Source organism: Girardinichthys multiradiatus, chromosome X, assembly GCF_021462225.1.
Source record: "Girardinichthys multiradiatus isolate DD_20200921_A chromosome X, DD_fGirMul_XY1, whole genome shotgun sequence".
In the NCBI taxonomy this organism is placed as follows: domain Eukaryota; kingdom Metazoa; phylum Chordata; class Actinopteri; order Cyprinodontiformes; family Goodeidae; genus Girardinichthys; species Girardinichthys multiradiatus.
Genome location: NC_061817.1, coordinates 37,956,337 through 37,967,783, shown reverse-complemented (window position 1 = coordinate 37,967,783; position 11,447 = coordinate 37,956,337). Strand labels below are relative to the sequence as shown.

Sequence of the window (11,447 nt, the reverse complement as noted above, 5' to 3'; positions counted from 1 at the left end):
AAGGAAGTAGCTTTTGAGCTGCCCTGCTATATTGACAGAGTCAGCTAAAAAAACGCTTTGTTACAAAAGCATGAAAGAGGTTCCCAACACTTTTAAATGGTTTTGGGAACACAGTGGAAAAGAAGTGACTGTTGAACTGTAAGCATTGTGGGACTAACTGTTAGAAGCTAATGATGCTGAAGCTGGCTTCTGATTTGTTCACTCCCCATCAGTAAACTAAAAGACTATTTCTACATTTTTGAAGGAGGCTAAACAGCATTTGATCATCTCTTCCTAACAGTCTAAACCGATTTGAGAATAAAACCTGAACCGGATTATTCTGCCCTAAACAGATTGCTTAAAACAGTCTGAGATTCATGAAACCTTTAATCCACAGGTGTCAAACTCCAGGCCTCGAGGGCCGGTCTCCTGCAACCCTTAGATGTGTCCCTGGTCCAACACACCTGAATCAAATGGCTGAATTACCTCCTCAGTATTCAGTCGTCCGGCCTCCTGCTAATGACCTAATAATTTGACTCAGGTGAGGTGAAGCAGTAGCACATCTAAAAGTAGCAGGATACCGGCCCTCGAGGCCTGGAGTTTGACACCTGTCTATTTGTGAAGACAAAAAAAATGTTTGTCGAATTCAGCCATTAGAATTAGACAGGTATAAAATAATGCATTAAACAGACAAGCCTGGAATAGATTATTCTCCGCTGATTACAGATTCTTTAAAACTGGTTTTGGTGTGTTTGAGTTTTATATAAAATGAGAATTACTTGTTTTCCTCAAACTCTTGTTGGTGAACCCAGTATTATTCATCATGTTTTTGTCTCGAAGCAAAATGTTTCACCACTAACTGCTGATTTGGCTGCTGATGTTGGATCACCACGGACGGGATCTTTGAACACATGGATCTGGTTACTTAGTCATTTAGGGGTTAATAATGGACTCCACTGAAAAACATCTGATTTCTGCAGCCCTACGAGGAAATTCATTTTTCTTCCCTGGAATATTCTCAAACCTGCTGCATTTTAGGTTCTTTTTGTTTTCAAATATCACTTCGTTATCATCCATCTTCCTTCACTGCTCCTACTGTAAGAATAAGATTGATGTTCAGCCACCATGGCCGTAGAAATTCTTATATAACTAGATGTGACTGTTTTAGCTTTATGAAACTGATAGAAGGTCATACTCTGTATGTCCTGGGAGGCTTTGGTTTCATTTGCTCCTTTGTCAGTTTTAAGAGTACTGATCGGGATATTTTAAACAATCATGGTGATGATTGGGATTATTCCCTATAAGCATGTTCTGAGTTACCAAATCAGCCTATATAAAAAATTACTTGCTTTTAAATAAGAAATCGTCTCTGATCTGCATTCAGAAAGGAAAAAATTAAAACTTTAAAAGCAAAAGTACAGATGTAAAAGAAAGAAAATGCCCACAAACCTGGTCCAGCATGAGAGATGCCATGTGAGATTTTAAAGCAGACGAAGCATCTTTTAGATCCCATTCAGTTTGGATCCAGGTCTTATAGAGTGGAGGATGCCACCCTCACTTTGTTAAACATGGATTTAAAAAAGATTTTAATGGGACACATGCCAGGCTTTTACCTGTGGATTTTTCCTTGACCTTTAATACAATTCAGCAGCATATTTTAATCAGAAGGCTCCACGAACTGTCGGACTTCAGTAATTATTTGTTGGGTCAGAACAATCACGAAGATACAATTATTAGTTTTAGGAGGAAACCTCACAGTCATTTAATCAAAGACCTCACCATTGATCGTGTCAATTCTTCCAAATACCTTTAGGACTAATTTGGAGAGTAAATTGTGTGCAGAGTCATTTTAATACAGACGGAACCATAATGAGCCTTTTTATTGTGCTTTTATCAAATCAGTTTTTTCCTTTTTCCTGGTGTCATGGTTGGGTCACCCAACTCAGAGACTTGTTCCTTTTAGCAGGTTGTGAAACTGTCCCCTGGACTGATGGAGATCCCCAACAATCAGCAGCAGGTGGCCACTTTCATCTCCTTCAGAGCTTCAGCTTCTTCCCTCTGGAAGAACATTCTAAATGTAGGATCAGACCTCGATAAAACCAGTTTTGTTCCGACTACTGTTTCTGAACAAGCTGCAATGATGCTGTCCCTTATCGGGTTTTAATGGATTTAATAGATTTTTATGAAGTCTAGATTATTTTGGTTTTATCTTATTTTTAAGTCTTGCTCTCCTCTTCTGGGTCCTCCTTTGCTTTGGTTCATGGAGCTTGGATCACTTTAAGAACTGTTCTATTTATTTGAATGGTTCTGGGTATCAATAAAGTAACCTTGGACCCCCATTTGTGCAACACTTTCCTACTTAACCTCTGCAGGGTGACCACTGAGCATTAAGCTTTCGTGTGAAATAAAGATATACCGTTTCCATCGTGACTTCGGTACCGTTTCTTCATGCTCTCATGGTACTGAGGATGGGAAACTGATCCAAACATCAGAACTGACAACCAATCCTATTGGTTAATGCAGTTTTCAAAAATTTAAATGTATTTGCCCCAAAGCGACATTACATTTTGTGGAATAATTATGACTATATCTGAACAGATGTGATATTGGAGCATCTTCATGTACTGGTACATGTTTGAGGTTGGACTCCTTTTAACATTGTGTTTGGGCCCTGCTATGATTGGCTGTTGGCACTAAAACTATCTGGAACTGTAGAAAAGAGCTGATCTCTGCAGGTAAGATAACTACTGCTACTAACCTTTGTACAGAATCTCAACCTTTCTGGTTGATGATCACATGGACTCTGTACCTGAATATATTCAGTGGATTCTCTCCTTCACAACCTCAGTAACAAAACAGAAGTGGAAAAACATTTATTTCTCTGCGACCACCAGGTGAGGCCAAAATGCACCTTTTCTTTATACATATGACAAAATAAATAATTACAATCAATAACTGACTATCTTTATTGTTTGCATCTAAAATTCAGCTGGACTAATATAAGATGAGTTGAATGAACCCTGTTGGAGCCCAAACCTAATCAGACTGTCTGTCAGTAGTTGCGAATGCTGAAGAAGCCCACGCTGGTCGGTGACTCTTTGACTGTAACGGTGACAAGATTAGCGGTGACATCGGTCACAAACACGTGTTCGATCAGACTGCGTGTGGGCTTCCAGTCCTGGTTTTGGCCCACCATCGGGTGACCCTGCCCAGCGTATGAAGAATCGTGATCCGAGTCCGAGCTGCTCTCCTCTTCTCCAGTGCTCATGTCGGTCATTTTGGCTTTCTTGCTGCCTTTAGTGGCTGTTCTCTCCTGGGGGTTCTGGATGTCTGGGCAAGACTTGTCCGATCGGCCTTGGACCTTGGTGGTCTGGATGTCAGTGATCTCTCTGAACTTGTCTCCTCCTGGCTGGGGTTTCCTGGCAGGCAGTCTGCCAGAGGTCACAGGAGCTTTATTGGCATCTGTCTCCAGATTTTGTGTGACACTGGTCTTTCTTGCAGGGAAGGCTGGATTTCTCAGACCTGTTACTGCTGTAGAGCCACTTCCAGGAGCATCACGGATTTGAGACTGTTTATTCTGAAGGTTGAGAGGTTGAAGACTTGAACCTTGATTGGAGGAGGTGTTCTTAGAACGCTGGGAAGCCCCTGCTTTAGTACTGGGTACCCGCTGCATTACGGACCCAAGGGATTGTGGCTTCTTTTGTCCACCAGGTGGGCTTAAAGTATGCGGAGTGGTTCCTTGAACTGGATGTTTGGAGGTATTCAGATTCAGAGCAGCTACCCCTTTGGATTTACAAGCAGCTGTTTTCAAATCAAGACTTGTGCCACTGTTCATGCTGGAGATGGACAGTTTTCCCTCAGTTGCATTTCTGCTCTGGTTGGACTTCAGGGGCAGAGACGAGCTCTGGACTGATGACCTGCCAGATCCAGCAGAGCTGATGGGATTTTTGACCACCCCACCCTGGGTCAGTGGGCTCCTGTACTGACCAGCCACCGTATCTTTGGCTGAGCTGCGGTGGAAACCCATGAAGGTGAAGCTCGCTGGATGAACTGGCTTCTTGATCGCTCCTGGAAGATCCGTCTCTTTGGGGGTCTTCAGGATTTTGCGTGGACCTTTGTTCTGCTGAAACTCCTTTGCTTCAGGAGGGGGGGGCTTCCTGCTTTGTTTCCTTGGGGGCTCCTGCTTTGCCATGACAATCTGTGCTTTCTTCTGAGGGACGGGATGTAGCTCTCGCGGCCTGACAGTTGGGCTTGCCTGTTTGACGTGGCTGTCATCACCCTCATCTTCATCATCTGATGATGAAGAAGAAGAGGAGCACGAGGATGAGGAGTCTGAGGACAATGAGGATGAGGCAGATGAAGAGCTGCTTGATTTTTGGGGTTCCGGTATATTTTCCTAGAATTTCAAAAGCAAATGTTAAATGGTCCATTATAGGTCCAGAGAGAAGGTTCTGCTATGCTTTGTACTTACTATGATCTTTCGGGGTCGTCCTCTGGGTCTTTTGCGTCTTTTAAGCATCAGAAGCTCCTTTTCTTGTTCTCTGGTGAGGAAAATAGTTAAAATTGAGCAGTTAACTGGGTTCGTCTCCTGTCCTCCTCCAGAACCTTCGGTGTATCTGCATTATTTCAAACTATTGGACTGTGTATCTGACAAACGTCGTGCCCTGAAACCCACGACCTGCTGCCGTCATATGGTTCCACGAGGTTTTTAAACTTTCCTTGGCTGTTTTGCACCTGAACCGAACATTATGGCAAGAATGATTGAAAAGGCAGTTTGTCAACATATTTCCTTCTTTTTGATTAAAAAAATCTCTTTCAGACTTTGCTATCAGATTTTCGACCAAACCACAGGACGGCCCCAGTAAAGGCTTTTATGCACCAAAAACTTCAGTCCTGGTTTTACTGGACTCAGCTGATCGTGACGTACTGATTGAAAGACTGGAAAAGTGTTTGAGATTGTTTAGTATTGGGCCAAACTGGTTTAGGAACAACTTTGTGTCATGTGGGGTTCCCCAAGGCTCTATTCTAAGGCCACCTTTATTTATCATCTGAATGCTTCCCTAATTTAGATTATGGAGTACTACATCTCTTACCATATGTAGACTGATACCACAAAACTTTACGTTTCTGTGTCACCACATGACCAGAGTCCACTGCAGTCAAATAGTCAGTGGGTTCATAATATCTTTGAGTAATCCGAATTTCCTCCAAAATAATGTAGAAAGGACTAAATAATTTTTTTGGTCCCAAAAATCTTAACGAGGGTAGAGATCACGACTCATTTCTTCTGTTTTAAACTACATTGTAGGTAGGCATAGGTTGGTTACCACGTTCACGGTTCTACAACTTTATGAAAGTCAGTTTCAAAACCTCCACAATTTCCGGTCATACTTTTCCTGGATATAAGCATTTTTTTTTTATGTCTTGCTGTCAGAGAGGAAGCAAAGGTCAAATCACTCAGTTCGTGTGCAGCTGCAGTATCATAACCCCCCCTCCACGTAGTCCTGTATAGCAGCTCTGCAGGATGTATGATGGCTGAGGGAGGCGAGCAGCCATACAGTGGGGAAAACAAGTATTTGATACACTGCAGATTTTGCAGGTTTTCCAACTTGCAAACCATCTAGAAGTCTATAATTTTTATCATAGGTACTCTTCAACTGTAAGTGACAGAATTTAAAACAAAAATCCAGAAAAACACATTGTGTGATTTGGAAGTAATTAATTTGCATTCAGTTTGTAATTTGTATCAAATACTTGTTCTCCCCACTGTACGGGAATACTTCGGCTACCGTAAAAAGACGGACGGCAACGGCTTAGAGGAAGAAGGTTGCCCTACGTAAGAAGCATTCTAGTAGAGAGTGACAGTAAACATCTATCACAACATATCTAACATGATAGAGCATCTACAGGAGCATCTACAGGAGCATCTACAGGAGCATCTACAGGAGCATCTACAGGAGCATCTACAGGAACATCTACAGGAGCATCTACAGGAGCATCTACAGGAGCATCTACAGGAGCATATACAGGAGCATCTACAGGAGCATATACAGGAGCATCTACAGGAGCATCTACAGGAGCATCTACAGGAGCATATACAGGAGCATCTACAGGAGCATCTACAGGAGCATCTACAGGAGCATCTACAGGAGCACCTCCCATCAAGGTAAAGTTAATGCTGTTTTGAAATAAACGCGCCGCCTTTAGCGTCTGGCGTTAGTAAAACAAATACAATCACCATGTTACTGAGGTACACAGCTTGGTGATCGCGCTGGTCATGACTTGTCTGTGAGAGCGTTTTGGAGTTGTTGGATTGTGTATTTGATTAGTCTTGAGGGAAAGGCGAAAGTAGCGCATTATGTATACACACGTTTATAAGTTGGAGATTCAGTTTTAAGTTCCTGCCTGCATTTTTTTTAATTTAAAAAGAAATCCGGTATTAATACATTTTTATTTTAAATACATATTTCTTCTGTTCCATGTTCTGTATGTATGTTTAAAAATAAACAATTGTTTTATGGAAACATTTTCTGTTTTTGAATAAAGGCATTTCGAGAAAACACATTTCCGAGCTGTAATCATAATACCGTGACGTGTTTGCTTAAGGTTATCATAACGGCAGAATGTCACACCGGACCACGCCTGATTGTAGGTTTTATATTTGTTGTGTGTTAGATGTCTGGAAATAAGACCACAAACTGCACGACAAACCAGGGTGTAATTATGTTGTCAGCGTTAAATGTTAAACACTCTGTGTATAACTACATCAGCCATCTAAAAAAACACTGGCAGAATGACAGTAAAACCGAAAAAAATGGATGCATACTTTGATTTTTGGTAGATTAAATTATTAATCAAGCAGCTGCAGCCAGAGTCCTGATCAACTACAGAAATAGAATCATATCAGGTTTCCCTCTGCTATGGGTCGCTGAGACACTGACTGCATTCAGAGTTTCTGGTCAGATATGAACCATGCAGACCCCTCAGGTCCTCAGAGACATCTTCACTCTGTGTTCCCAGAACCAGAACCAAACAAGATGAGGCAGCATTTAGCTTCTATGCTCCTCGGATCTGCAACAGCCTGAAAACCTGAGATGATCAGAAATTGTTGGTTCCTTTAAATCAGACCCCTTTACTGCAGCTTTCCCTTAAAGGTCAAATAATATAATCACTTTTTGTTTACCATGTTTTAACCATTTATTTATTTTAATTTAATTTTATGGTTTCAAATATTTCTTTAAACCTCTGTTTTTAATTTTTTCTGTACAGCCATACCTTCTGTGTGAATGCTCTTTAAACTCGCCTTACCAAGAAAAGAATTTACACTATGATCTCCATGTTACAAAAACCCAAATATCTTTTGGTACTCTTTAAAGTACAAAGACAATAGTTTTACAGCTACTTCTGACATGATTTATTTAAATACAGAAACTTACTTTTTATTGAACGCAGCCAACAGTCTCGGGTCAAGAATGTTCTCCTGTGGCTCCCAGCTGTTGTGTCTGAAAAATATAGAAAGTGATCAAAGTCTGGTCCAGTCGGGTTCAAGGAACCTCCATGTTCTCTGATCCCATGTTCAATATAAGAGGCTCTTGATCCAGAAACAGAGGAGTCTATTGTTCAAGCAGCCACAAACTGGGTTTGGGTAACCTGGACCCTGCCTGACAGAGAGAGACGGGTTCTTTAATGACTGGCTGAAAGTCATTGGCAGGATTTCCTAACAGGAAACGATCATTTTATACTAAAGCTCAGCAGGATTTCTGAAAATCTTCCTGGTACCATAACAATAAAATATTTAGCCAGAACCGTCAAAAGCACAATATCCAAAATATCCATATTATTATGTGTTATCGGGTCCTGATCTGCAAGAGCAAACTAGAACAAAGCTCTAAAACGTGAAGGTGCCAACTGTTGGACCAACAATCCAGATGTTTTGACCATCAAACCTAAAACCATCCAGCTGCTGAGCAAACATTAGGCAGGAATGTCCTCCAGGACTAGAAGCTTTCCTTAATTTCTTCCAAAAAGACATTTATTAAGTTTACTTGATCGGTTCTGAGGGATTCCATTTAAATTAGCATTTTATTTCTTCCTTGCCCTTATGTAATGCTTAATCAACTGATGTATTTCTTACATTTTATTGTACTCTTCTTCTCCTTCTGGTGTACTCGTGTATGAATGGTCCGATATAAATAACGGCTCTAGAGAAGTTATGAAACTCGGTTGTACATCTGCCTCTTTCCTAACTTTTTAAAAGCCTTATATGGCATCAAAATCAACTTTCAGGTGTCTTTGTCCTAACCGGCTAAAATATCATTTTCTGCTTATCGACTTTAAAAGGCTTTTGCAGATTTTCAGGGATGTTGCTCGTTTTTCCCCTTCGTACCTTTGCAGTTCGGTCACTTTGAACCTGGTACAGACATCTGGGACAGGACATTTCCTACCAATCCTGCGTCAGTTCGTACTGCTCTGGGGAGACGTTACATACCTGCTGTGACAACCAAAGATTTCCAGTAATTTTCTATTTCCTTCTCAGAGGCAACTGTAAGGAAATGTGTTTTTTAGAGCTGCACGATATCAGGAGAACACGTAACTGCGATACTATGATGATACCGATTCCAGTTAACCAAATTTTTTCTGACACTTTTCTTTTTCTACCATTACATAATGTCCCTACGACTCTGACAGTTTTAGCATCTTATCCACTAAAGACAAATGGTAAATGGCCTGCATTTGTATAGCGCTTTATCAAGTCCCCAAAGACCCCGAAGCGCTTCACACTACACTCAGTCATCCACCCATTCACACACGGACAGTGGTGTAGCCACAGCTGCCCTGGGGCAAGACTGACAGAAGTGAGGCTGCCATACACAGGCGCCACTGAGCCCTCTGACCACCATCAGCAGGCAAGGCAGGTGAAATTGAATGCCCAAAGACACAACGACTGAGACAGAGAGAGCGGGGGTTCGAACCGACAACCCACCATTACAGGACGAACTCCTACCACTGCCGCCCGATGTGGGCATTAAGGGCAATTAGAGTCCATCCAACTGACCAAATATATTCTCTATTTGCTGAGCATGAATGCACTTGGAATTATAACATCCAATCAAATGTTGCATCCAAGCTGTCCTTTGCATTTTGGATATTGAACAGTTTTAAGACTCCGGTACATAAAATCTACCAGCAGGATGGGACCCGGGTGTTGATTTGAGACATTTGGGCCAAATATTCTACCAACAGGCTCATTAAAAATAGATTTACTAAGAAACACATAGATGAGGTCAATACCAATTTCAACATATGTCCCTAACTTTTATCTGAGTTTTAGAAACTCAAAGGTTCAGTTAAAGTAAATCCTCCTGGTTAACACATTAATAGACTGAATGGTGGGAGTTTCTAGTTTTGATGCATTTGATGAATAGCAGAAACAAACGAACAGTTTTTTAGGAATCTGACCTAAATCACCTACTAGAGCTGAACAGGTCAAATCTGCTGATTACAACTCTGGCCGACATTAAAGCATCAGCAGGCTTCCAAGGTACAGCCTGACGAGTAAAACATCATGTGCAGAAAAGTCAAACCTGCATGGCTCACTGATTATTCAGGTGACATCTTCCTCATACATGTCTGTGCAAATCCAGCGTAACGATGCTGGTCAGAACTGGAGCAGAAATTACAGGCCTGCCTTGAAGCTTCCAGAATTAGTAGTTTTATTTTTAATCAGCTTCCACTCTCTGCTGGGGTGAATTACACACAGACTGTTCTCAACACAGAGGGCTTTTAAATCACCGGGTAGGGTGTTGGTTTGTTAGGTCTCACAAGCTACTGTTCTCAGACGACCTTTTCTTCCTTACCAGACAAGTTCCCATAGAAATCTCAACTTTATTAACTCATCTTCAAGCTCAAGATTTTGCTATCCCTACTTTTCTTAGATGTATCTTTACACATCTTTTGGACTGAAGTTTAAGCCACAAACCTGAAGGAACATTTGTAAACATGATGCAAGCTGTTTAAACTAAGAAAAAGAGCATAGTTGATGATTGAACACTGAAAATGGTGGAAGCTCTTGGCTTTAATGACTTTAAAACGCACCCATTTCAGAATTTAACCTTCAAATTAAGGGAAAATTACCCGATTTTGATCTCTAGCTGCACTTCTTTTTGGTGCAGCAGTTTTTAAGGCACCTGCAGGTTTCCTTCCTCAGCCTGGCTGCATTTATGAGCCCTATTATGAGTCAAAGGAGCTGATCAATACACCGAAGCTAGCGGAAAACTGATCTGCAATGAGCTTTCTCTTTATCCCTGGAAGTGAACAGTCTATTCTGATCAGCAGTCAGAGAAATAATCCACCCCCACCCTCTGCCAACACACAAAGGATGTGGTCCCAACAGAAAGCCACGGAGCTGGCAGGCAACAGTGTGCACTGATGGAGGATTACTGATGGCAAGTGACATGGAAGGAGCAACAAGAGAGAAAAAACTAACATTTCCTGTTATAACCTGATATAACGCTGTATAAAGTAGGTATAGATGTGATTTTTGAAGCTATCGCCAGCCTGGGTGATCTATGTGCAAAATACATCTTAACGGGTAATAAAATCACTGTTTGTGGCTGTCTGTAAAGAGCTGAAGCTGAATCAGTTTAATGTTGCACAGAAAAATCTGGATTTCTGAACAAAAGAAGCAACTAGGAAGGTATAAATAAACAATGCCGAAACGCAAAGCTCAAGTCTGAAGTGTTCTTCTGGTTCTGACTCGGTGCTTTGGACTGGAAAAAAAAGGTAAGGGTTCGGTTCTGATGCAGGCAGCAGGCTCCTATCAGACACGTTGGTGTTGTTTTCATTGTTCGGGCTGAGCAGCGCCACTTGCACTTACTTGGATGACCATCCCCTCCACTTCACCAGAAACTCCAACTTTCCCTGAAACAAGAGCGGAAAAACAGCCACAGCGGAGGGAAACGTTAGTGAGCAGCCGCCGGAGGATGAAAACCGCGGAACGAAAAGTAAGACGTTGTTTCAAGGGGGCCCACCTTTCTGAGTCGTTTGTTCAAAATGCACTCGGCATCAAAAACCTGCTCTCCCACGGCGCTCAGCTCCTCCATGACTGCCTTCACCCACAAAACGGAGGCTTCCTCAGCAGCCAATCAGAGGCGCGATGGGACACCACCGGATGTTCGTTGTGGCGCCTTCAGAATAAAAGCTGTTGATATGTAAAATGGTCAATGTAGAAATACTGTACGTTACAATTATGACCACTTGGTTCCCCTTTTGTGGATAGAACAGCTTGGACTACCTTGAAGGTGTTAGCAGCAGATAATTTGAGTCATGGATCAGACATGGATCATGGAGGAGCTGAGCGCTTTGGGCAAGACACTTCACCCACCTTGCCATGGTGGACAGAGGGCTCGGTGGCACCTTTTGTATGGCAGCCTCACTTCTGTGTTGCTCACCACTCTCAGCATATGAAT

General features: G+C 41.9%; 1 protein-coding gene across 1 annotated transcript; it reads right to left on the bottom strand.

Moving 5' to 3' along the window:
• Positions 1–2,837: 2,837 nt before the first annotated feature.
• On the bottom strand, positions 2,838–11,123 carry LOC124862257 (chromobox protein homolog 2-like). Its single transcript, XM_047356075.1, has 5 exons — positions 11,010–11,123; positions 10,856–10,899; positions 7,416–7,481; positions 4,451–4,520; positions 2,838–4,375 (listed from the first exon to the last, which is right to left on the bottom strand). The coding sequence occupies exons 1-5, from the start codon at positions 11,079–11,081 to the stop codon at positions 3,032–3,034; spliced, it is 1,596 nt and encodes a 531-aa protein (XP_047212031.1). The 5' UTR covers positions 11,082–11,123; the 3' UTR covers positions 2,838–3,031.
• Between the last annotated feature and the right edge of the window lie 324 nt (positions 11,124–11,447).

Coding starts and splice junctions, on each gene's coding strand:
- LOC124862257 (XM_047356075.1), bottom strand. CDS start 11,081: ATGGAGGAGCTGAGCGCCGTGGGAGAGCAGGTTTTTGATGCCGAGTGC. Junction 4,521..7,415: donor TTGGCTGCGTTCAATAAAAA/GTAAGTTTCTGT, acceptor TTTCCTCACCAG/AGAACAAGAAAAGGAGCTTC. Junction 4,376..4,450: donor GACGACCCCGAAAGATCATA/GTAAGTACAAAG, acceptor TTGAAATTCTAG/GAAAATATACCGGAACCCCA.